The 27,824-nt window shown below is 38.3% G+C and overlaps 1 protein-coding gene across 1 annotated transcript; it reads left to right on the top strand.

Annotated features, from left to right (window-relative positions):
- Nucleotides 1–6,107: 6,107 nt before the first annotated feature.
- On the top strand, nucleotides 6,108–23,144 carry sema4bb (sema domain, immunoglobulin domain (Ig), transmembrane domain (TM) and short cytoplasmic domain, (semaphorin) 4Bb). The gene is made up of 15 exons (XM_055203014.2): nucleotides 6,108–6,289; nucleotides 10,548–10,972; nucleotides 14,433–14,593; nucleotides 14,667–14,729; nucleotides 16,566–16,664; nucleotides 16,756–16,867; nucleotides 16,961–17,077; nucleotides 17,310–17,455; nucleotides 20,310–20,485; nucleotides 20,562–20,712; nucleotides 20,789–20,999; nucleotides 21,085–21,200; nucleotides 21,322–21,479; nucleotides 21,551–21,633; nucleotides 21,715–23,144. The coding sequence occupies exons 2-15, from the start codon at nucleotides 10,813–10,815 to the stop codon at nucleotides 22,515–22,517; spliced, it is 2,556 nt and encodes an 851-aa protein (XP_055058989.2). The 5' UTR covers nucleotides 6,108–6,289; nucleotides 10,548–10,812; the 3' UTR covers nucleotides 22,518–23,144.
- Nucleotides 23,145–27,824: the final 4,680 nt, after the last annotated feature.

Here is a 27,824-nt window from a genome sequence, read left to right on the forward strand (position 1 = left end):
TGATTTTTTTTATTTCATGAAATAACGTCTGGATTCGTTCATGATAACACTGGACTACTTTGTGTTGATAATTTATTGATAACTAGAAGTATTAGAAACTAAATTTGTTTCATACACAGTTATTATGTGTACCAAGCAAGCACATCAATATGCAGGAAACATATATGAATATAAATTTGTGTAGACTTTATATTAAATCACAATACACATTTTACAAAGCAGTTTTACTATATTTAAGTTGGGGTTTCTGTTTAATCTGCATGGACTCATTTTAAACAATAGATTTTGTAGGTACATTTTGAGTGATTGCATGGTTAACTTAATCGGAACTTAGATAAAGAGATAATTTTTTGCATTGCATCATGTCCCTCAACATCTGTGACCAGTGTAAACATCAAGCTGGAAAAGTCAGCTTTTGAGAGATGACCCCTTAGAGAATATTAGTGTTCTCATCTTCATCCCATTGGGATGCATCTGCAAGGATCAACGTTACAATGTGTCCTAAATACAGGAATTGTAAATCTATAATTTATTGCTAATAACCAGACAGCTTCCTATTGAAACACTGATTCGTTTGATTAAATGGTCTAATAATTAAAACATGTAGAGATTGAGAATAAACATGCACATGCATGATGAAAATCTTTGTATGCAATTATGCACATAAGCGCACACAAACAACATACACAGGCAAGTGGTTATTGCACAATAAGTTGTAATATTTTGTGTTCCTAACATCTGAATGTGTGAAAGCAGCCTTTCTCTTTATCTGGGTGTGTGTACACACCCACAGTGGGGTGTGTAGATCCATTGGGAGAGATTAGTTTAAAAGTTTCTGGCTATAATTCAGCACTGAATGAATCATAAATACAATGTGCTCACACACACTCTCTCTCACATTCATCAACACTCCACCCCAAGCACCCCCTTATACAATGTGAATGAAGCTTTCAGTGCTAGGTTGACAGGTCTGTATAAGCCCAGTTCCCCTCATGCAGAGCTGACACACTGTTTTTAGGACAAGACCCTTATTAGTATCAGGCCTGGGCATACTGGGTGGAACTAATGATGAGAAGTGAGGTCTGAAACAACATTTCATGTCCTGACTGGTCTTTTATTTGGGGCATTGTTACTTAACTTTCTGAGATCCGGAGATTTTTTCTTCTGTCAAGATGTTCTCTTATGCTAATATTCTACAGTTTCAATTTGTTTATAATTTACCTGCTACTTACAGAGCAATGGTAATGTTGAGCAGCTAAAGCAGGGGTACCCAAACTTGGTCCAGGAGGGTAGGTATCTGTGTTGGGTGTTCAGTTAGACTAATACTCTATACATAATAAAACTAATGAGCACTGGTCACTTTAAAAGTTTTGAACGGAAGTGATGGTGAGTGTTCCAGTTCAGTGATGTGAAGCAAACTGATGATGACAATAAAGATTAAGTAAAGCTTCAGTACGAGTCATCTCTTTACAGACATAACAGTATCCTACAGAGTTCAGCTCCGTCCCTAATCAAACACACCCGAAACAGGTGATTAAGGTCTTACTAAGCATACTAGCGTACTTCCAGTCTGGTGTGTGAGGCAAGTTGGAGCTAAACTCTGAAGGACACTAGCCCTCCAGGACCAAGTTTGGGCACCTCTAAGCTAAAAGATGCTAAACACTGACAAAAAAAATCCAGCACAGTTTTGCTTTTAAAGGCACTCTAAGCGAATCTGTGTGACGTTACTTTTTGTTGAGGTTTGAACTGTTTTCAAACAAACGGAGCGTAGCTAACTCCTCCCCCTCCCTTCCGTGCTTTCATGAACGCACCTAACCCCCACCCCCAAATCCTTCTTTCGTTTACTAGCTGGAACACTTTGTTATCGTTTCTGGTAGGTTTGGCCACTTTGTTTTTATTGCAGTTTGTGGAGCTTAGGCTGTCTACAGAGGTCGCGTTTTTTACAGTTTAATCAGCGGACAGGCAGCAAGCAGATAGTGAGGAGATGTTTGCTGTATGTAACAAAAAATGTTTTATGGTCTAAAACGCGTGAATTCGCTTAAAGCACCTTTAAAGGGCACCTATTTTATTGCTAAAAAACAAGGTTATTTGTGCATTTGGTATAAAACATGTGTTTGGGTGGTTTATGGTTCAAAAAACACATTATTTTCCACATATCGTAGATTTTTGTAGCCCCAGATTCTTCCTGAAACGCACAGAGTTTGTACAAAACTTACAGTTAACTTACAGGCTGAGTCCGAAGCGGGAGGAATTATGATAATGTCTGTCTTTACTACATCACCACCAATCCCATGAATACTGTTGCCTACAATTCGTGTGTTTGTTGTAGTCCAAGAAAAGAGATTTATGTTGGAGACGATAACTCGCGTTATCGTTTTACTTTGGGTTTGTACCTTTTGCATATCGTTAACATGTACTAATACACACTTACAAACCAAAGGAAATGTAAAAACGTGAATCGGACCATAGGTGCTCTTTAAACATGATCTCTTCTATAATACAGACACACACAAACAAAATCTATGTTTTTCCCTTTCTCTCCATCTTTCTTTTTCACTGTTTCCCTCACTTGATTCCCGGTTTGTTGCTCTTGAGAGATGAGGTAATGAACTCTGTTTTATGGCCTTTTATTACATCCTTATATGTCTTGCATAAGTCTTGAAGAACATCCAAATCCGTTGTTCTGATGCGGCTGTCTATACTCCTCTTAACAGGAAATATCAGTTCAGTTCAACTTTATTTCCCGAAGGCATTTTTTGTTGCAGCATACAAGCATTTCACAGAACAACACATACACAAAATTAACAATAAAACGTTAACATGTTACCTTATATTTAAAAAAAATGTACAGCTGCCAAATTAATGTTTAAACTGATTTGTGAATATGAAAGAAAATACAACTGAACTGGTTTACAATAACATCAATGATGGTATCATTACAAACAACAAACTACTTTACCGTGTCATGAGAGCTTTTCTAAGAGTTTCCTTAGTATTGTTGTTAGTCTGTTTATCTTCGTCCTGACATTTTGAATATACAGTACAAACCATCACAGATTCAATAGGGGACTGTTTCAATTATTTAGACATAATTTACAGACCTTCACAATCAACCTGCACCTCATTGTACATTTTTGTGCAATGCTCTGAAAAGGGTCCCACTCCAATGTGAGCATGTAGGGCATATGATATTGGTCCCACACTGGTCGTGGCTGGTCCTTAAAGGGGAAGAGTTTATTTATTTATATGGGCTGTTGGTCACTCTGACTAACGTCAGTATTTAATCACTGGTCAAGTCTCTGAGCCTGGGAATGCAACCTCTGTGTTTACTTAAGATATCCCTCTCCTTTGCCAAAACTCATCAGACTGTTCACGCCATGCACTTGGGGACAGATCAGCTGCCCAACGGAAACATTATTACAACTTATACAAATTAGCTCAGGTCATGTATGTATTAACTACTTTATGTCAAAACCATATTAAACATCACAAGAAAACTTTGATTGCATTATTGCAGTGATTTTGAATTTGATTTTGTACAGTCTGAGTTTGAATCTGAAGAAGATGACAGTCTGCTGAGTCAGACACGTGTGCGACTGTGTGTGCAAGCGAGAGAGAGAGAGAGAGAGAGAGAGAGAGAGAGAGAGAGAGGAGGAGGAGGTTTGGATTCAGTTTTATAGAGTTAATGTCCCTCTCTCTCTAGGTGCTTAATACCTTTGATGGAGGTTTGGAGTTGCATGTCTGGACTATTTTGGTTGTCTGCTCTGTGTCTGCTGAATGCATTTGGTTGCTCAGCTGTTTAAGCTTTTATATGGTTTAGTCTTTTAATCAGTGTTTTATAAACCAAACCATATTTGATGGATTGTCGTAACTCATCCATTTAGTAGTGCATTTGCAACTCAGCCAGAGATTAAAAGATGAAAGATACTGCACAGCAGCATATAATTCTTAACCTATGAGGTTTATTTATTTATGTAAACACACACACACACACATGCACACACACGCACGCACGCATGCACACACACACACACATTCTGGTTTCCATGTTTTGTGGGGACATTCCATAGACGTAATGCATTTTATACCATACATACAAACTGTATATTCTATTCCCCTAACCTACCCCATTCCCTAACCCCAACCATCACAATACACTGATCTTAATTCTATACAGAAATCATGAAGAAAATACAACATGACATGATATTGAAGCATACAGGAATCACCCACTCTCAGTTTTTTTCTCTTTATAGGTGAAACGCTGTTAGATACAGTATTTGCACAAGTTCTTCACGGCATGAGTTCTGTTATTTCTTCACAAACAGGGTGAGGTCTGAGAGCCCTTATTGAATACCAAATGATCAAAGCAACATTGTAACTTTCATTCAGTATATCAGATAAAAATAGATGAGTGAATGAGTGATTCAAAAATATTTTAAGGAGAAGTTGGAAATTACAACCTTCTGGCATAAGCTCACAGTACTAACTCTGGAGTAAAATAACAACTGCTCATTAGAAGTATTAGACTCTATCTGACGCCAACTTTCTGAGATTTCATGGATGCCTGAGCTCTGTTCTGGCTCTTGATCTATCTGTAATCCCCTGTAATTTTCTTTGAGCACTATACTGTGAATTGTTCTCCTCAATTGAAACTAGGCTCTACTATCAACCTTAGGGACTTCAAGATAAACGAGCACTTTCACCCAATCAGCTTCTGGTATCTTGTAAGAGTTAAAGATTGTAGTACTGAAACCACAAACAGTAACCAAATGTGGTCGACATTTGGAGCATCCCAAAAACAACTAAAAACTACTATTATCTACTTAAGTTAAATAGTTACAGTATTTATCACTCCTAAAAATAAAGTTTCCTTAAATGGGACATATGATGAAAATCTGACTTTTTCCATGTTTAAGTGCTATAATTGCATCCCCAGTGCTTCTATCAACCTAGAAAAGGTAAAAAAAAAGAACAAACCAGTAACTTTTTTCGTTTTGTAACATTCTCTGCAGGCATGTGAAAAAAATATGTAATTGAAATTTGCCCCCCCCCCTCTGTGATGTCAGAAGGGGATAATACAGCCCCTTAATCTGCACTATCCAACCACGGAACTGCAATTAAGTGCATTTAAAAGGACACACCCAAAATTGGCAAATTTTTTGCTCACACCTACAAAGTGGCAATTTTAAATAGCAACTATGGTCTAATTTACATTTCATTTGGTGTGTAATTGTGTATTAGTACATGTTAACGATATGCAAATGTACAATCCCCAAAGTAAACGATGACGCGAGTTATTGTCTCCAACATAAATTTATTTTCTTGGACTACAACAAACACACAAATTGTAGGCAACGGTTAACTTCCTGGGCCTGTTGATGTAGACAAGACCGACATTATCATAATTCCTACCGCTTTAACTCATAGCCTGTAAGTTAACTCCTGTCAGCATTGCATTATGAACAAATCTTTCAAACATGGTAAGGAGCGTTACATTTCTGGCTGAGGTCAGAGGTATTCAGACCAATCACAACGTACAGATTAGCTGGCCAATCAGGGACACAGCGCTTTTCAGATCGAAGACTTTTGTACAAAATCAAAGCGTTTGAGAAAAGCAGTACAGTATGTGGAAAACAATGTGCTTTTCAATCATAAATAAACCACGCAAACATTGAATTAGACCAAATACACAAAATAATATTGTTTTTATCAATGAAATAGGTGCACTTTAACATGCTATAATAAATTATCTATATGGTATTTTAAACTAATACTTCACATATGTACTTTGGGGACACCAGATTTATTTTTCATCTTAAGAAAGTCTTGTGAAATGTTCCCTTTAAAAGTTTTTGGTTGGCCTGTGCTGTGTGGTTCCATAAAGAACATTTAACATCTCTTACACTTTTATCTTTTAACTTAAATTCATAAACTCAAAATATAACCAACTGAAAAAAACGCGTAAGGAATCAAAACAAGCAGCATTACCAGTTTAGTCATTTATATTGTTTCACGGTCAGTATGAATAAAGGGCCTTTAAAGAGGAGCACCTCCAGTTACATGTGTGACTGTTTTAGAGGTGTGGCTCTGTGTGTGGAGGAGGAGGGAAGGAGGAGGAGGGTCAAGGCTCAGTGTTAGATCCAGGAGAGAGGAGATCAGCGGTTGATTTTTGCATAGTTGACCGGGAACGAGGCAAACACGCTGGAATACAAATTTTATGGCTCATTTTAAAGTCACCTCAACTCGCTTTCTCATCGCAGAGGCAATGGCTTCAAGCGTTGTAGTGGTAAGTTAACACGAATGTAGCTTACAATAAGTTAAAGGGGGCAGTACTGAGGAGGTACTGTCGAGGATTTACGTTAGTATTGTTCTTAGAAGATGCGGAGGCTTAAACTGTTGAATGACGAATGCATAAAATCACCTGTTGCAAAGCGTATAACCTTTTCAATATCTTTCTGCAAGTCATTTACCTTTCGCGATTTGGTTACTAGGTGTTTGTAGCGCGTTTGTTGTGGAGGGTGGGGGAGTGAGTTGGGGTTGGAAATGGGCTCAAATAAACAAGGTGGTGTTGAATTGTCCGTGCGTAATTTCGGAGTACCCGCAAGCCAAACCTTACAAGCACGTGTGTTAAGGGACCACGTACAAATCGTAAATTTCCTTTGTAGCGAGTCCATCTTGACTTTAAATAACTATCTTACATCAAAGAACGCATTATTTAACATTAAATTAATGATTGACTTTAATCGTGACTGAAAATAACTGATTGTTTTCATTGCATTAGTTGGACTTTGAACTTTGTTTATGCTTCAGGCCATGTGACATTTACATTATCCTCCTACTTTGGGATAACATCACAAGGGAGGACTGATAATGATGAACGCATATTAGACCAAATTACTCACAGTAACTGCTTACAATAATCACATTTCTAATTAAAGTTAAGTCATTAAAACACCTCAGTTACCTTTTATGCCAGAAAGCAGAAGTTAGTTGATGATACTTTGCTAATGATGCCAATGTCAGTCTGAAGCTTCTTGAGTGTTGCTATGAAACACATAAAAAATTTTAGCTCCTCATTGGTTTATAAATGAGTGTGGAGAAACATGAAAGCAGAGCTTTATTGTTTACTTAAGGTCTGATCTGTTACAACAGCATCGGCCATGTGGATCAAAGCCTATATGGAAGCATGACAATGAATACCTCATTTGTCTCATCAAAGTAGTATTTGATGCTTGTGTATTTTAGTAAACATAATGTGTTTCGTTCTGCTTTTTGAATCAGTAGGGAGTGAATTCTCCATTTGGCGTATCATTTTATCGGAGGTTTTGACCGTGTCACACCTCAAGCTGATTATGGACAGGAAAACATCCTTTGCTGCGTGAACATGTGCCCCAGGTTGTTGCCTGTGCCTGCAATATCCGCTGTTTGTACTTATAGATAAGCTTGTCGAATGTCAGTAAGTCATTGATATTGATACTTTTTATTTGAATTTCTTGCCCAGAGGGCTTACAATGCAAGAAAAGTAGTAAAAAGAAACCAGACCAATGTAATTTTCTAGTTAGTGCAACAAAATAGTTAGTGCAATAATGTTTTTAGCTCAGACAGTTTATTGCAAGTATCAGAGATCTTTTGAAGAGAAGATTTGAGGTTGACCACTTTTCAACCACACAAATATATGAGTTTAGCATCTGTTTCTAGCCTTAAGATCTTCCAGTTACGGCATTACATTTGTCTTATGGTAGTAACAAAATCAGTCTGTGCAGGTCTTCTTTAGGAAACTTGTGTCATAAAGTGATATAAGTGACAGTTGATTTATGTTTGCATTGTTTACTGCTCTTAGTCAACTGTCTGAAATTGTTAAAGGGATAGTTCGGCCAAAAACGATATTAAACCCATGATTTACTCACCTCCAAGCTGTACAAGTTGCATATGTCCATCGTTTTTCAGACAAACACATTTTCGGATATTTTAGAAAATATTTTAGATCTTTCTGTTGATTAAATGTAATGTTACGGGGTCCAACAATAGTCCACGACCTTCAAGTCCAAAAAAAGTGCGTCCATCCTTCACAAATTAAATCCAAACGGCTCCAGGATGATAAACAAAGTTTTCTGAGGGTAATCCGTGCGGTGTTGTTGTAGAAATATCCATATTTAAAATGTTATTAACGTTATTAACTACCTTCCGGTAGCGCCGCCATCTTAGAGTCATCCGCATTCAGGATGAGCGCTTACGCAGCATACAGCGGTTTCTCTGTTGCTGCTCTGTCCCCCGCCCTCCGAATTTGTCATACGTCACTAAGAAAAGTGCGTACACTACGCTAATACTCTCTCCTGAGTCTAAGATGCCGGCGCTACCGTAAGGTAGTTAATAACATTTTAATTATGGATATTTCTACAACAGCACCGCACGGATTACCCTCAGAAGACCTTTGTTTATCATCCTGGAGCCGTTTGGATTTAATTTGTGAAGGATGGACGCACTTTTTTTGGACTTGAAGGTCGTGGACTATTGCTGGACCCCGTCACATTACATTTAATCAACAGAAAGATCTAAAATATTTTCTAAAATATCCGAAAATGTGTTTGTCTGAAAAACGATGGACATATGCAACTTGGACAGCTTGGGGGTGAGTAAATAATGGGTTTAATATCGTTTTTGGCCGAACTATCCCTTTAAAGGACAAGTTTGGTATTTTACACTTAAAGCCCTGTTTTCAGATTGTTTATGATGAAATAGAACGGTTTTGACTGAAATTTGGACATATGAAGCTGGCCCGAGAATTTTGTGGTGTTTGGTGTATCACCTCCCACCTCTACAATGGCTGTATAGGTGCACAGGAACAATCCTTCCTAAAATGCATTAAACTTTCGTTTACAAAGACGTGAAACTTGCCGAGTGGTCAGGGGTGTTCACTGATATGCTCATACAAAAATCGCTGCAAAAGATGCTTTCCAACAGGTTTTATCGTAGTTTTTGTCCAACTCCATTGACTTGTATTAGATGTGCTGTGAGGTATACTCTGCGCGGGAACTTTGTTTGTATTCTTGCAATTGGCAAAGGCGGATTATCGCCACCAACTGGGCTGGAGTGTCTATTATTTAAGCTCTCAGCGGAAGAATGTACGGGTGTGAGGCGTTTGGAAAAATAGGTCCACAAGTTTACAACAAACGGTAAAACACCTGTTGGAAAGCATCTTTTGCAGCGATTTTTGTGTGAGCATATTAGTGAACACCCCTGACCACTCGGTGAGTTTCATGTCTTTGTAAACGAAAGTTTAATGCATTTTAGGAAGGATTGTTCCAGTGCACCTATACACCCATTGTAGAGGTGGGAGGTGATACAACAAACACTTGAAATTTCTCGGGCTAGCATCATATGTCCAAATTTCAGTCAAAACCATTCTATTTCATAATAAACAATCTGAAAACAGGGCTTTAAGTGTAAAATACAGAACTTGTCCTTTAATAAAGAGTGGACATGAGTCCAATCTGAAATGTAAGATTCTCAGAATTAGGGTTTGTGTCATTTGTTCCCCAAGTCAAGTTTGAGTTGTCATCTTCCTTTAATATAATGCAGTAACATGTTTATGTTTGGCACACATACAGAAATTGAGTAGTTATCAATGTAAGGAAGTTTTTAATGGTGTCATAATGTTGGTTCTGGGGAGTTAATGCAATGCAATTGGGCTTCTAGCTGAAGTCATGTAAGTGTGAGCTGCATGTTTTATTTTTATCTCAGTCTTTAATCATTTAAAAGAGCCTGTCGTCTTATTCTGAGTCTTAGCAGATGCACAGTTATGTTTCCTTCAGACATGAAAGACTGCAGTGCAGTGCTCTGTTTGTTTTTGTGTGTGCGCTTGTGTGACACACATGTTTAGTATGTAGCTTTGAACTTGTTTTTGATGTCTACCCACACTTATGTAACTTTGAACATCTATGCATTTGTATTGTAGATACTATATGCACTGTGTCTGTTTTTATCTATAATTGTTTTAAACTGACATTGTTTTATCTATCTACATGGCTTAGCTTCCATCCATTAATGGTCTAAATGGCAACATATAGTCATATGATCTTTCTGGTAGTTTATTCATTAGAATGGATCTCAAAAAATAATGTAATATCAATTTAGCAATAAACAAACAGAGAGTAACCAGTATTGAATAAATTGTAATTGAATTAATATTTTGTTGGAAACATCACAGCCTTCTTGTTTTTAGACATACCTCCTTTAAAAGTTGATCAGGCCAAGAGGGAGGAGCTGGTGAATTTCCAAATTTTGTTTGGATAATGTCAAGCAGAGGAGGACATTTGATTCAGCCTTTTTTCCAGCATGCACTAATGCATGTGCTTTACTTGACTTTAATTGGAGAACACCCACTTACTTTATTTCCTTCAATTCCAGTCAGAGTTCAGATGATGTTTTTGTTTATTTCAGATAGTTGATGCCCATTTTTACAGCAAATTAAATGTATTTTCATTATTGATTGTTATTTCTATCTAATCATGACACTAAATGTGCTTCTGTTTCTTCCTCTGCAGATTTCAGGCAGTCTAATTGGAAATCTTTATGTAGATGGTCCTTAACAGGAGGAATGTGTCATTACACATAAGTGTATTTTTGCTTGCAAAAGTCTGATATCGGTTCACCTTTGACCTCTTTGAGGACCTGATTGAAATATGGCAGGACCTTGTTGACCCTATGCACAGAAGAACCAATAATCGTCAACCATAGGGTGTAAACATCACATCCTGAATACCAAAGAAACCTGGAATATAACAAAACTTTAAATACAAAGCATTAACCATGGAGACCAAATGCAAAGTCCACTGGAAACAAGTAGCCATGGAAACCACAAATTCAATCTGGCTCTTACCTTTGACCATATGGATTTTTTTGGCTGGAGTTTTACAAGCAACCGTTGCGAATGAAGATGACATCTCAGCACGCATTAGTTTTTCATACAGTAAGTGATGAGGTTTTTATCCAAAGCTATTTGCTGTACACCTCACTTATGGTGCTTTTCCATTGCATAGTACCCCACGGTTTGGTTTAGTTTGGGTCGGGTCAGCTTACTTTTGGGAGCTTTTCCATTAGGTGCAGTACGTGGTACCCGATATTTTTTTTCGTACCACCTCGGTTGGGATTCCAAGCGACCCGAGCTGATACCAAACGTGACGCGAAAACACTGTAGATCACTGATTGGTCTGAAAGAAACGTCACTAACAGCGTCATCGCTATAATATTAGCTTTACCTTTAGTGCTAGCTTGCGCTGTCTCGAGCAAACATGTTGTCATCTGTGCTCTGCTATAAGTTCCCAAACTCCCTTTTAGCGATGAAAAACATCCACATGTTGAGAATCAGGGACACCATAACAGTTTTTTCCAGACTTGCAGTTTGTGGCGGAACATTCGCGACGAGCATGTCAGCATTATATGCTTAAATGCAACTGAAGTGAAGCTCAGCGGAGCGCCGTCGGCTGACGCCACGGGTGTTTAAACAGAAACTGTCATGTGATACAGAGGTAGTGATAAACGCGATGTGTAAACATCTATTTGTGGTGGTCAATTTTAATTTTGTGGCAGACTGAGGAACAAATGAATGTATGGGAATATACAACAACGCTCTCCTCTCACTTGTATGATGTCACAGCTGTAGGCAGCGCAAATATAACGACACGCCTATAATCCCTCCACTGCGAAGTGATACTAAACTCAGTGGAAAAGCTAATTACGCCAAAGTGAGGTGAGCTGACCCGACCCAAACTAAACTAAACCGTGGGGTACTATGCAATGGAAAAGCGCTATTACTACACCAGCAGTCCCAGCTCAAGCAACCTGGGTTAAGTTTGTTGCTCAGGGTTAGGAGAGATGCTTGTTACTTTAGTTCAGATAGTTTGATGGATCATTGTGTATGTACAATTGATAAAAGTCAGTAGCATGCACTGTATAGACGGTTTATTCGGACACACGTGCATGACAGCAGCAGTTACGCACTTGGCCCAAAGTTAACTTCCGGTCTGTACTTGTTTAGCTATGATTTGAACCAAGTCTACCAAACTTAGGGAAGTCTACAGGAAGTTTGGGCCACAAAACACTGGGCAGTTTGTTTATGTTGTTGCCGCTCAACTTTTTGGTTCATTCACCAATGATTTTCCGGAATCTTTAGCACACACATTGTAAAAATCCCATAAAGACACGTGATGTAGTTAAAGTCCTGCACTTGGTAGGTTTTCTCACAGCGTTTGAAGTTTGCGAATTATCTGATTTCTCTCTCAAGACACCACACGCGTGCATGTTTGTTTATGACAAGAGGTGTGTTCGACTTCATGCGGCGCTGTGCAGCCTGATCAGCGGCTGACTTGAAGCAGTGCATTTCGGTTAGTAATTTTGTCCGACTTGAGCTGGCGCTGCAGGCACGTGACTGTGTCACATGGTTTTAAAGAACCGCGAGAGGAATTCGAGATCAGCCGCCTGAGTCAGCCAGCGCATTTCCCGAAGAGGAGCTGCACGGGCTGTAATGACGACACAGCTGTTTCACGATTGGTCAGATTCATCACATGACAACAATCACGTGTATTTCGTGTTTATATTCACGCCCTCAGTTCCACAAATGCTCACAAATCTGTATTTTCATAACAAGTAAAGCTCTTTTCATCTAGTCGCGATGTTATACTGTGTCATGTTCATCAAAATAAAATGGATAAAAAACGTAGACCCCACTACATTGGTATTTAAATAATATATGCCTATGTTAAACTTTATTCCTGTAAAAACAGATGCTGTAAGCCTCTTCAGTTCCACTCATGCTCATAAACGGACATTTAAAACAGTATAATTCACTTGTATGTTGTTTACATCTTACAAATCATGCTTACTGCAATAAAGCAAGCAAACGCCACGTGATCAGCCATGCCTGACGTAAATGCAGCAAACTACGGGAACCACAGCGTGTCCTACTTCACGTCTCCGTTTTCAGCTCCTCCCCACCTGCGCGCGGCTAATCTCGCCGATCGGTTACATCCAGCCGATGTCGAACACACCTAATATCATGAGGAGCACGTGCCACGTGATGCCCTATTCTGTCATGCTGGTGAATGATCTTACCTTCACGCGGATAGTGACAAGCTCCCTGATCTCTGCTTCAGTCCAGTTTTCCGACATTTCTCGTTGTGAATGTTGATCTGCATTTAATTCCCTGTGTCAAAGAGCTGAACCGTAACTTCTGGTTGCAATTACAGGCAAGTCCTCATTTACAGCATTGTTTCAGCGTCTTGTTCACACATAATGTTTTTCGTGTATGTTACGGCAATGTTATGCCGCTTTTCCATTGCATAGTACCCCAGGTCGGGTCAGCTTACTTTTAGGGGCTTTTCCACTGGGTGCAGTATGTAGTACCCGATACATTTTTTTGTATCACCTCGGTTGGGGTTCCAAGCTGACACCAAAACGTGGCGCCAATACATGGCACTCGAAGGTGCTTTAAATTAAATTAAATTCAAATGTATTTACTTTATTGCAATGTTGCATTGTTTCAAAGCACCTTTACATTAAAAAACGAATAAAACTAAGAAAATAGGAAATGAAGAACTAAGAAAACTAAGAAAATAATTACAGCCTATATGCAGAGTACCTAATAGAAATGGATAACATATGTCCGATAAACATATTTTGGGTACTGTGTTTCTGTTTTATACAATTGTTAGCAATCCCCTGATTAAGACTGAAATAAAGTCCTCTTCATCAGTAGATTTAGCATTTCTTTAATCTTGGTGCATTACTTTAATCTTTGTGCAGTCCACAAAAAGTCTTTTGAAAATGTCTAGGATTCCTTCCTGTGTGTGTTTTTGCTGTCCTCTGTGCTCTGTCTGGTGACATGTTGTTTGACTCAGTAATGAGCACAGAGAGAATCTGGGCCAGCAGAGTGTCCTGCACGGTCCGACCCACTCATCTGCAAAAACTTAACTCGGTTTTAGGGCTCCTTAAACTACCACAACTTTCTTATTCCCGAAAGACCTATTACCATACTGCTCCAATGGTACGTTCACTCATCTTAGCCAAACACACAGGAGGGTTTAATCCTTGATTGTAAACATTTACAAGAGCTATTAAAACCATTTGCAAACCAACCCTGGCTGGTGTACTGTACTCTGAATAACAGCAACACACAGTAATTACTCATGGTGGAACATGCAAGTGTAATGGATGTAGATTAGTTAGGGTTAGTGACCCCGGTGCCTTGCCAGGAAACCTTGGACATGCAAACTAACATAATCTGAAATGGCTGGTTTATGGGCTGGGGTTGTGTAGTTTTAAGTTGAAACAAAAAAGCATGTGTTTAACATGACTTACTTTGCATGATATGGTGTAAAGTTGGATGTTTAAACTCATGTTTTGACGATATTTACGTGTGTTTGTGTGTAAAGATGCTGAAGGGCGATTGTTGAGAGAGTTCTCTGTGGATGGTGTGTTTAACTATTCAACACTTCTGCTAAGCCCAGATGAAAACAAGCTGTACGTGGGAGCCAGGGAGAACATATTCTCTCTCAGCCTGGACAACATCAGCGCAACGTATCTACAGAAAACAGTAAGTGCGTTGTAGAGATGTTAGTGAAAAAGTGTGAAAACGTGCATTTTAAATTTTACTTTGTATTTTGTAGTTGTCATGGAACACACCAGATGAACAGAGGAAAGAATGCAGCTTTAAGGGAAAGGACCCTCAGGTATGTGTTCAGATTTCTATACATTGTAGGTACTGACCGGTCCTCACAAATTAAATCGATTATAATAAAAAAAATAGTGGGCATAAGGTTTAGCGATTGGGTTAGGGAAAGTGGGTCGAATGTACAGTTTTGTATCCACCTATTTCTTGAGTGATGTGACAAATTTCCTTTCCCGTCCGAGACTTCCGGTCCAGCTGGTAGAAAACGGTGTAGTGGGAGCACGCATAAAACATGATTTAGACAGTTAATATGTACTACACTTGCCATCTATGAACCAGTGTGAGGATGAAATTAAGAAGTGGCTTGATATATGAAGTAGAGCCCGACCAATAAAGGATTTTGAAGGCCGATACCGATACAAATGTTTGTTGGTTTTAAAATCCAATATTCCGATATATCGGCTGATATTTTTTTATTTCAGAAACACACAACAAAACATTAACAGATTTCCCTAACATTATCAATGCATTTTAAAAAGAAACTTGTTTCTTTTATTGTGACAACAGAACAGAGGAACATCAAAATATATTAAAGTTCTGATAAATAAAATGTATAAAAATACAAACTTAAGATATGAAATGTAAAGGCCTTTGAACAAAAACACAAAAACAACAACAACCAAATCAAAGTTACCAGTTTTAATAGACTTGGTTCATAAATATAACTTTGAATAGGACTGGAGACAGATTCTGTTAAGTTCTGATAAATAACAACATGGTTGAAGGCTGTTTCTTCCGGGGTTTTTTTTAAATATTCATTTATCGGCCATTATGAATGTCGATACCGATAGTTTGGAAAATGCATAATATCGGCCTGCCGATATATCGGCCGGGCTCTTATATGAAGATATATTCAATCGTTTCGTGTTGTTAATCGGAGGTGATGGGTCTTCAATGTGCAAATATAAAAGCACAGAGACATACCAGTATCTTTACAATGGGAAAATCAGTCGAGTGTTTGTACATGGAAATTATCAAGACTTCGTGTTTTTAACTTTCAGGCGCTGGTTTAAAATTTCACAACTGTCCCTCTGGTGTAAGGTTTTTTTAAACTGCAATTTTTAATGGACTTGTTTATGGCATCACGTCAAGCTTAACGTGGTTCGACACAGTCAGCACAGTATTTTTCTCATTCAACACATTGTAAGTTACTTGAACAAACCATAATAAACATATTAAATTACTCCATGTATTGAGTATTGTTTTCGTTTTATGAAAATATTATTACATCGCTTCAAACATTAACTAAGCAGTTTATGTGGTATATATTACTGTAATTGCATTTTTGTAATAATATATAGTAGCAGAATAAATAAATCAGCATAATATTAGTTGTTTTTAAACAATTATTGTATTTATTGTTTACTGGCAGTTTCTATGAAAGGTTTTACTGGATGAATGTGTGGATAATGGATGCATGTGCGCCACATACACATTCAGTTCTTGTGCATGGATTGTGGTTAAAACAAATGTTTTGTAGAGATTTACTGCGTTTGTATTAGCTATTATGGCAACCCCTAACTGCACAAATTATGTCGGCCTTCCTGGATTTCATAATAAACATTAAACAGCCAGTCAAAACGGCACACTTGTGTCCTTCGCAATAGACTACCAATAGCTTTAGTGTCACCGGAAGTCATAAACCGGAAAGCTCAAACATTTACGTCAAGAAACGGGTGGATAGTATAAAAAACATTTTGTTTATGAAAGTCCCCATAAAAAATGGAAACGTGTGTATGTGTGTGTTTTGTGGTGATTGTGAACATACTGGTCAGTCCAAACAATAAAACTATAAAAACTTTATTGGTACTTCATCTCTGTTTGTTATGCGTTTCAGACGGACTGCTTTAATTACATCAAGATTTTACTTCATTTGAATAGCACACATCTGTATGTGTGTGGTACATATGCCTTCAGCCCCACCTGTGCTTACATTGTGAGTTCTCAATCTCTTTACTTCTGAATGTGTGTTGAATTTCATTTTCACTTACATGATCGGTGCTTACGTATCACTTGAACCGTTGTAGAACGTTTCAAGTTTTTCTCTGGAGAAAGATGAACTGGGTGAGCATGTTATTGAGGATGGTCGTGGACGTTGCCCTTTTAATCCAGAATACAGGTCTACAGCTATTATAGTGGGTAAGTTTACTCATGCGAAAACACATCTGTTTAAGAATTTAAGAATGGCAGCAGTCAGTGAACACTTTGTTAATAAGTTTTGTTGTGTTGCAGATGGGGAGCTGTATACTGCGACTGTCAGTAACTTCCAGGGAAATGAACCCACCATATATAGGAGTCTAGGGTCTGGCACTTCTCTGAAAATGGAAAATTCTCTCAACTGGCTCCAGGGTAAACACTTACACACACAAACAGACTCACACACGCATACACTTAACCACAAGGGACCTCGTAAGAGATACATATCTAAAAATAAAAGCCCATATCAGTGATTACTGATCCCTACTTTCTCACGCATGGTAAGAACATCAATTGACTGACTGATACGAAGAAACCGTTGTACAGTACTTTTGGTGTTTGCAGAATGTGTTTTTATGGGTGTGTTTGTGTTTTCTTATTTCAGATCCAGCGTTTGTAGGTTCTGCTCATATTACGGGGTCGGGCAGCGAGAGAGGTGATGATCAGATCTACTTCTTCTTCAGCGAGATGGGAAAAGAGTTTGACTTCTTTGATAACACCGTAGTGTCCAGGATTGCACGTGTGTGTAAGGTAATGTGGAGAGTTTTGGAGGAGTTCACACGGCATTGATAAAATTAGCATAAACTTGAGAAAGCACATATACACGCATGCATACCACACATGCATACTATCATTATACAGTTAGATTAATATTATCTCTTTTAATGACTCTTCACTCTTGCTGTGTTTATAGAGGCCAAAATAAAATCAAAATACTTATTTTCTTAGTACACAATTCTGATTATATTATGCATTTCCGTGCATGTTATTTTAAAGAAAAAATGGCACAATTTGGAGAACCATATAAATACCAAGATATATGGATGGCATTCAGTATTTTGATAAGCATGTCATGGCAGTACCATGGTACGTTATGGTTTTGTCAGAAGAAACATTCTTTGAAATCTTTGCTGGAGTTCTGAGTCCCCCTAGTGGTCATTTATATTTTTGTAGCTATATATTAAAATAGTATATGTGGGTCATTCTACAGAAAAGGTGGAATTCGGGTGATGGAAATTTGGAAAGGAATATTCCATTTTCTTAAAAGAAAAATCCAGATAATTTACTCACCACCACGTCATCCAAAATGTTGATGTGTTTCTTTGTTCAGTCGAGAAGAAATTATGTTTTTGAGGAAAACATTGCAGGATTTTTCTCATTTAATGGACACCAACACTTAACACTTAACTCAACACATAACAGTTTTTTTCAACAGAGTTTCAAAGGACTATAAACAATCCCAAACGAGGCATAAGGGTCTTATCTAGTGAAACGATTGTCATTTTTGACAAGAAAAATAAAAAATACGCTCTTTTAAACAACAACTTTTCGTCTAGGTCCAGTCCAGCGCGACCTAACGTAAATGCATAGTGACGTAGGGAGGTCACGTGTTACATATATAAAACGCACATTTGCGGACCATTGAAAACAATAAACTGACACAAAGACATTAATTAGTATCAGTTGACATACAACAACGTAGGAACGGTCCTCTTTCAACACACTTGTAAACACTGGGGCGGAGTTTCGCGTTCGTCCTCTGTGACCTCTTGACGTCATGACGTATTGCGTGGGGTCACGCTGGCACATCACGACCGGATCTAGATGAGAAGTTGTGCTTTAAAAGTGTATATTTGTTATTTTTATTGTCAAAAAGGACAATCGTTTTGCAAGATAAGACCCTTATGTCTCGTTTGGGATTGTTTATAGTCCTTTGAAACGCCGTTGAAAAAAACTGTTAAGTGTTGAGATAAGTATTAATTGTTGGTGTCTATTAAAGTACATTGAAATGAGAAAAATCCTGCAATGTTTTCCTCAAAAAACATAATTTCTTCTCTACTGAACAAAGAAAGACATCAACATTTTGGATGGCATGGTGGTGAGTGAATTGTCTGGATTTTTCTTTTGAGATAATGGACTATTCCTTTAAATGAACTTCTTTCAACATACCCAAAACTTCTTTAATAGCATTAATTAACTTGTCAAATCTATGTATCCTCAAAACAGGGAGCTGAATCTATTTTTAACTTAATTTTAACTTTAATACATAAAGAATCCATAAGTCATTTGTTTGTCATTGGTGTTACCTGTGATTTAAACAACATTAATGTTGATACTAAATATTTTTTCTCATTAAAGCTTGTGTATTTAGTTAAAGGTTGAGTAGAGGAATGATAACAGCTAGAAACATAATTGATTATTAATATTTGTTTAATTAAATTCTTCATCTTTACCCAGCATTGTATGAAATTATTTGATTCTCAGCTTGACTTTTTTCTTTAAAACCAGCAAATCAAAAATATTCAACCAAAAAAGCTTTGATGCAAAGTCTGAAATATCAACAATGTCTTACATCCCATATCAACAACAAAATATTACTAGAAAGTACAAGAAAATACATTCATAACACCAAAACTTGGTTTAACACCAATGACACAATGTAACACCAATGACAAAATTTGAATATAATAATAGATAATTATTAATATGATAAAACGTATAAACTTTCATAAAATTATGTTATGAATAATGCTTAGGAAGTACTCATTAGAGAAGTAACACTAATGACAGGAACACCAATGATGGTAACACCAATGACAAATAACAGAAAAAACTAATATTTTAACAAAATGGCTGCCATTAGCCATGTGCTATTTCATCAGAGATGTAACAATCACATACTTTTTCAGTATAATGTATTTTTATGTAACGATCTTAACACTCCCAGCTATAAAAAAGATGAGTAACACTAATGACATCCAAAAAATCTTATCTCAAAATTCATAGATATATCATGATATTTTAGACAAATAAGGTAAGACATCTCACAAACCTTTTGCCTTCCTCCACTGCACTTCTTTCACTGACCTCTTGACCCATGAAAAACTTCAAAGAGCTGATGCATTGTTTCAAAATAAAAGTGCTTTGGGTTGGGTAACACCAATGACATACATTTGGGGGACAAATATTTATTTGATATTATTCATATTAATAGTGTATTTTTACCATTTCAGTGTTGTAGTAAATTCATACAGGGTTAAAGGTTAATGTAAATTTGATTTGTTTTATAAAAAATATGCTATTAAATAATAAGTACACAGTTCAACTTCCATGTATGATCAAAGGGACAGGGCAATTTTCAGGACCAGACATTTAAGAAAAAGAAATTTAAATAAACTCTCTCGTCATTTTAAGGACAGTCTATATTTATTAACTATATATCATTATGGGATTATTGGGTCAAATTAAATGATTAAGGGGTCTGCAAAAGCAAGGGACAAGCATTTCCACCTTTTTTTGTAGAATGACCCATCTAGGTCAAAGGGCTTTTTTATTTATTATGTTAAAGGTTATTCCTGATCTGTCTGATTGCTTCTAACCTCAGGAGGATCAGGGTGGGGAGAGAGTCTTGCAAAAGAAGTGGACCACATTTTTGAAAGCTCAGCTCTTGTGTTCACTACCGGAGGATGGTTTTCCGTTCAACATCATACAGGATGTGTATGTGCTCCCAGCCCAAAGGCAGAGAGACACACTCCTATATGCGGTCTTCACTTCTCAGTGGTAAGTAAACCATACAAATGGATAAATAATAAAAGATTACATTACTCTTTAGCATACTGTACTTCAAATTTTGTAGGAGCAAAGGTTTGGCTGGCAGTTCGGCAGTATGCGTTTTCAGCATGGATCAAGTAGAGAAAGCTTTCAGTGGCCGTTACAAAGAGGTCAATCGAGAGACACAGCAGTGGTACACACACGCTCTCCCTGTACCTGAACCACGACCTGGAATGGTGAGAACACACACGACACTCGCATACGCCAGTCTATAAAGATCTTTGTGACGATAATGTGTTTTTCTTTCTTCAGTGTATTACTAATGCTTCAAGGCAGATGGGAATCGAGTCGTCCCTGGATATGCCAGATAAGGTGCTAAACTTTGTAAAAGATCACTTTCTGATGGACAGTCCGATCAAAAGCCAGCCTGTGCTTTTTACACACTCCGTGCGCTACACGCAAATCGCCGTGCAACACGTACAAGGCCTTTACGGGGCTTACGATGTGATGTTTATTGGCACAGGTATGTGAAGGGTTCGTTTTGATTTGTGACTTTCATTTTCTCCATTCGTCACTAATTGGTTTCGACCCATCGCTGCGATTTTCAGATGATGGACGTTTGCAAAAGGTTGTGAATGTGGCTGGTGTGATGCACATCATTGAGGAGATCAGTGTGTTCGTAAAGCCACAACCAATACAACACATAGAGCTGGACTCAACAAAGGTGGGTGGGCGTGTTGTTTTGTAAAATGTATTTAATTTCTGAGCATTTTCTTCAATTTTTTTGCTTGTATTTATTTCTCTTACACACTCTGTCTGTCTCTTTATTTTCTTTTATCAAACAGGGTTTGTTATTTGTGTCGTCTCGCTCTGGCATTGTACAGCTGCCAGTAGCAAACTGTAGTTTCCATAACAACTGTGGGGAGTGTATTTTAGCCAAAGACCCATACTGTGCGTGGACAGGCACACATTGCACTGATGTCACAAAAAACCCAAAACAAAAGTAGGTATTTACCCATTTCCCTATGTACCAGTTTCATTACTATCACTTTTAACCATCTAACTTGTTTTCAGTCACTGGCAGCAGGATATAGAGATGGCAGACACCATATTAAAATGTAACGGCACAATGTCCAGTATTGACTCTCGAAGCGCAGGTATAGTTTGAACACACAAGCACATTTTATCCTGTTAAAATGATTGTATGTGTAATACATAATCTTCCTTTTTCTTTGTAGTGTTACCACGTTCTTTACCAAGTTTCCAATCACATGACTGCCAGCTCGTCATCATCCCTGCCAACACTCTTCGCTTGCTGCCCTGCAAACCTCGCTCCAACCACGCCCAAAGAAAATGGCTATACAAGCCAGATGTAAGTCACTACCTGTTTCGCAGCCCAGATGGTGGATTGGTAGTCAGCGGCCGAGCGGGCAGTGAGGAGATTTTCTCTTGTTGGTCAGAAGAGAGCGGCTTTAGGCAACTCTTGGCCAATTACTGTGTGAAGGCGGAGCCTTTTTCTGTGACGACGTCCAATCTAGGACAAACAAATGAAGCTTTTATAATTCAGGGCATATCGTCAGACAACATCCTGACCGGTGAATCTGCACGCTCTGCTCAACAGCGTATAAAGACCTATGGCACAGAGCTGGCAGTGGTTTGTGTGCTGTTAGTCATTTGCGTGCTTTCATTCGGGCTGTCTTTGGCATACCGACAGAGAGGTCGGATGAAGGAGATGTTAAGGGGGGGAGAGCAAAAAAGCACAGGCAAGCCTAGGGAGAGTTTACCCCTTAACGGTGGCGTGCTTCCAACTTCCCCTTCAGACCACAAAAGCTACCAGACATTGGAGGAAAGCTGTGGCTACATAATCTCTCCAACAGAGACTTCCAGCACAAACACATTACCGCAGCAGAACTCAGCGGAAGCACAGACGCTCGCCCAAACCCCACAAAAAGGATTTAAAGACAGTCTTGTGGAAATTAGTGACATTTCCCCTCGCCCGCGTGTCCGTCTGGGTTCTGAGATCAGAGACTCTGTGGTGTAAAGATGTGCGTTTATACTGATGTTAGATGACAGTGAGAATCACAACCAAAAACAATGTAACTCTCTAAATGTTTACTTGGTAGTCACTGGGCAGCTTTATTGAATGACTTTAGAGCCCTGATCACAAGTGAAAGGAGGGGAAAGAGATGAAGTGCCACTCTGAGTGAGAACAGAGCCACTCGAACACATTACTGTAGGATGTCACATTCTCAGTGTATGGCCACATTTTACGTATTTAATACAATGCCCTGAAGTCTGCTTCCACTCTTTAGTCACGTCTTAATACGATTCATTGTGCTAATATGAGAAAGATAATGTTACAAGTTTTAAGATGTAATGAAAGATTGAAACCGAAAGAAGAGTGAATGGGAGATAAGGACTGAGCCTTTGGTTTTAAACTGGTATGAAAATAGCTGCTGGTGCTATCACTGCCAAGAATAATGATGCTTCAAGCATCGAGACAAAAGATTGTTGCATATGTCTTTTAGTATTTGTTTGCTATTGTTGTGCACAGGTTCATGACAGCTCATATTGTTAATTATAAGACCCCTAGCCCATTCTCTGCAGATACGTATACCATTTGTTAGAGAGTTTGTTAGCATTAAAGGCCAAGGTTACTACTTGTAAACGTTTTAGAAATGTGCTCAGATTTTTCATTCATTGCATTTTTGTAAAAAAGAAAAAGTTTTTTGGGAGAAAGTAGATTGGTGTTTTCTGTGATTCAGTTGTGCTATGTGGGTCTTAAAAATAGAAAAATGTCAGATATGGTAACGTTTATTGAATCATTAAAGGGACACTCCACTTATTTTCACACTCATTTTCCAGCTCTCATAGAGTTAAACATTTGATTTTTATAATAGGGGTGGAACGGTACATGTATTCGTTTCGAACCGAATCGGTACGGGGGTCACGGTTCGGTGCACAAATTTAAACGGAGAATACACCGTATGAAAAAAAAACTTGCGTGCAAAATAATTAATGTGATGCGGAAATACTGTTAGATCCGCGGGTTCTTTATGGACAGCTAATCTGTTGCCCCGCTTTAGCTCTGAAGCTCTGATTGGCGCCGATGCAGCCGAGCTCCGCCTATGTATGCGCTCTATCAGAGCCCGTCTACATTCTGGCACTCTGCAGTTTTTTGTCAGGTCGACGCCGGTCCAGTCAGTTAGTGAGCAGCGATAGCGAGGATGGCAAGTGGTGTTCCACAAGAGCTAGACGCTCCGCTAGCCTCTTTAAGATCGCAAGTTTGGCAAAACTTCAGTTTTCCAGTAGGGTTGCCGCGGTGACGTAATTTTCCCACCGGTTAATCGGCGCGTCACAAACTCGGTGATCCCGGTATCACCGGGTGGGAGGGGCTTATAAATGCGCATGCAGACGTGCACATTTTACTTTCATTTTTGAATTACGCAACTTTTTAAATGCAGCGCTTGCGTAAGCTGCGTTAAATCGCGTATGAATTTGCGTGTAATGCCAGTGCAACAGCTGGTTTAATTAAGTGCTTGAGTCAATGTGCGCAGGTAATTCTCACATAACCCGCAAGTCCCAAGCAGAGCAACCGGCTACTTCTCCATAAAAGCGCTGCTTGAATGATGGGTTTATTATTTTTCTTGTTAAAAAACACAACAACAAAACGATCTCGCTTATATTAAACATCATATATGTATATTATAACAAAAACGGGTAAGCACGCGGATTCTGTCATCATCAGTCAGCTCGCCTCGCAAACTCTGACAGACATAAAGAAAATCTGACACCTGCTGCTCTGTGACGTGACGCGAGTTCAGCTCCGCTAAATTCAGTCAGCAGACACATTCAGTTCTTAGTGTTTGCTCTCTCTAACGAAACTAAATCAATTATTTACACGAAAATATCAAAACGACGGTGAACGGTGTCGCGGTGGGCAAGTGATCTAACCGGTGAGAGGCTGAAGCACCGGTTATCACCGTTTCACCGACTATCGCGGCAAGCCTATTTTCCAGTCAGTTACAATAGTACAGGCGAGAGAGTGGTGGAAAAGACGAGGACTGTGCGTCTGCGTTGTTCAGCAGTTGTTAGGTATGTGAGTGGAAATACATCTAATCGGGGCTCTCAAGTCTCACGCATTCACCTTGACACACACGCATTTCAGTCAGTTCACACGCTCACACGCCACACTTTGTATTTCTCATGCTGAGAAGTAGGAGATAAATTGTCCTGCTAATATATAATTAATGGACGAGGCGCAGTTCTATCGAGTTCAGCTGCTTTTTTAAAGTGTGCTCAACTTTACGCAGCGCCATCAGCGTCAGAGTACCGCGAGAAATCTTGCGGAGGAGGCTGATTTCAAATCGCTCTTGCGTTACTCTGACGTCATCTACTTGTCGTTTCTTGCAGCGCCTCGTGAAGTCGTACACACCTATTAATTCATCCTACAAGCCTATTTTTTTGTTCTTTAGTACATTAATATGAAATAAGGCCAAAATGTAATTTTAAAATGTATTTAGGTAACACTTGTAATACATTTGAACCCATATTTGTATGAAAGATGAGTACAAGATTACTTAAAGTGGTATACATTTTTGAAATACGAGATAGTATGTTAAATGCATTTCAGTTCATATTCATGACATCTCAAAATAACACTGATAAGGACACCTATGTTTTTAAGATTATCTTAAGTACTAAAAAAAAGGCCTTCATTTTTGTTTAGCTTTTCCCTCCATTGTACCGAAAGTGAATCGAACCGTGGCCCCTGAACCGAGGTACGAACCGAACCGGGACTTCTGTGTACCATTCCACCCCTAGTTCCTAACCATATCTGCCTAGAAAATCACAACTTTTAATTTTCTGTCTGTCTTAGTACACGATGTAACTACAGAAGTCAAGTTTTAAATGGGGAAAATATTGAAACTCTTTTTGAGCGCGATGCTAATGGTCTAATCAGATTCACTGGAGATCAGCTACACGGATTCCAAAACGGTAAAAATCAAATGTTTAACACTAGGGGAGCATTTTTTTTTTTAAAGTGAAGTGTCCCTTTATTTCCAAGAATGAAAGTGTGCTTGTAGCAACATAAATGTAGCAACATTTATGAGCATGAGGGTAACGATAAGGTTTCCTAATACCTTTGAATGTACATATGAAAAGATGTAAATCACAACAGTCAAGATTCTGTATTGTCACGTTCACAAGTGTTTAGTACGGCATACTGTAGCAGACAGAGACTCTACAGAACAACACCATAATAAAATAAAATTACAGTATAATCAAACAGCATTAAAGAGTGAGGTAATGAAAAGAACAACAAATATTATAGATAAAGTAAATGTGAGTGCATTGGACAGCATGTATGAGGGATGCAGCGCTGACTGATGGCTAAGCAGCTGTTTGAAGTAGTAGTTAGAAATGGTTAGATTATCAGAAGAACATTGCAAGATATAGTTTATATGTTTACATACCCTTTGCAGAATCTGCAAAATTAAAGCAACACTAAAGAGTTTTTTTATCTTAAAATAACGTTTCCAAAAAAGTTTCAGTCATTCATCCACTCGAAACAGGGTGAACGGCACTTTCACATTCGCTTTGCAGCCCTCTATCGGCCAAAACCGCACTAAAGAAGTTTCCAACCGTCGGGTCGCGGTCTTGTAGTTTGAGTGAAAACTACAAAAACTTGCTTTACGGCAGACCTACAATCCAATCAGAGCCAGCTATGCTGCAGTATTTACAACAGTGGTAATGGACAATTCCGCTTCTAACCTGTAGGTGGAGCAAAGAGCAAAAGCTCTTTAGTGTTGCTTTAAGTAATTCAAAAATATAAGACATTTTTTAAATTAGTTATTACACTTAGATGTTTAAATGTCCACAACAACTGAATTTACAAAGATTGCACAGTTCAAGAGTTTACCTACTCTTGCTTTTTAATATTATATGATGGTACCAGTTCTTAATGTTTTGCAGTGTTGTTCACGAACCCCATGTTTGATTAAACTGTCTAATGGTCTTCAGAAAAATCCTCCAGGTCGTGTACTTTAATTTTTCAACATCTTCTGCATATTTGATCCATTTTCAACAATCGAGATTTGGTTTTCACTGACAACAATGGTACTGTAGATTCATAGTTAAATACAAAATGTATAAATATTCACTGATGCATCAGAAGGCAACATAATACATTGAGAGCCAGGGGATATGAAGCTTTAGCCAAATGATTGGTGTCAATTGCTGTTTTGTTTGTTTAAAGATTTTCATAAAATAAGAATCCTTACAAATATATTTATAGGTTTTCCTGCAGACAAAATAATATATACCAACCATTATGTTGATTCTGAATGTTTATATAGACCTGGCTCTTAAAGGGATAGTTCACCCAAAAATCACGGTACATTCACACGGAACGAAAGCGTTAACGCTTCCCATTCACTTGCAATGGGTGACGTCATGCATTGCCGAACTGAATTGTGGATCTGTCGGCCCCGTGTCACTGCCGTTGCTCGCGGCAGAAGTTGAACATACGTGTGCGCATACGCATCAGTTCGCCTTATGCAAATAACCGACATAGCCAGCCAATTACGTTTATGGAAGACCCAAGCATGTATTGCGGCCACTGCGATTGGCTGTTGGCCACGCTTCAGACAAGGCTTCTGTCGAGCGTTAACGTTTTTGCCTCGTGTGAATGTACCATCACTCTCATGTTGTTACAAAGCTGTATACATTTTGAGATATTAAAGATATTTTGGGAAATGTTTGTAACCAAACTGTTTGTGGACCCCATTCACTTCCATAGTAAGATAAAAGAAGAATATGGAACTAAATAGGGTCTACGAATGCTTTGGTTACAAACATTTCTCAAAATATCTTCCTTTGTGTTTATTAGAACGAAGACATTTATACAGGTTTGTAACATCATCAGAGTGAGTAAACAATGACAGAATTTTCATTTTTGGGTGAACTATCCCTTTAATGTATTGTCTTGCATGCACCCCGCCTTTAATTGTAATATTAATTGGCCTTAGCTGCAACATTTATGCAAGACTTCCCTACACACCAATGCCCAAACATCCTTGTTCGTATTGACCTCCATTATACTTTAACTGTGAAATATTTAATTGTTTTACATTCCACTCTTTAACTTGCGTGTACAAAATGGTAAAAAGTGATGTTTTATACTTTGACACTGTTAGCACTTTATTTTTTCTTTTTGGTTTGTACATAAGGTAGGTCAACATCAGCATCCTGGGACAGTATTGTACTCAAGGTTGTTTATTATTGATAATAGGTTTGGTCTCCACAGTTTGACAAGCAAAATAAAATGTTGCACACGCTCAAAATG

Source organism: Misgurnus anguillicaudatus, chromosome 21, assembly GCF_027580225.2.
Source record: "Misgurnus anguillicaudatus chromosome 21, ASM2758022v2, whole genome shotgun sequence".
Taxonomy (NCBI): Eukaryota; Metazoa; Chordata; class Actinopteri; order Cypriniformes; family Cobitidae; genus Misgurnus; species Misgurnus anguillicaudatus.

Coding starts and splice junctions, on each gene's coding strand:
- sema4bb (XM_055203014.2), top strand. CDS start 10,813: ATGGAGACCAAATGCAAAGTCCACTGGAAACAAGTAGCCATGGAAACC. Junction 16,868..16,960: donor GTCTACAGCTATTATAGTGG/GTAAGTTTACTC, acceptor GTTGTGTTGCAG/ATGGGGAGCTGTATACTGCG. Junction 21,634..21,714: donor TATTGACTCTCGAAGCGCAG/GTATAGTTTGAA, acceptor TTTTCTTTGTAG/TGTTACCACGTTCTTTACCA.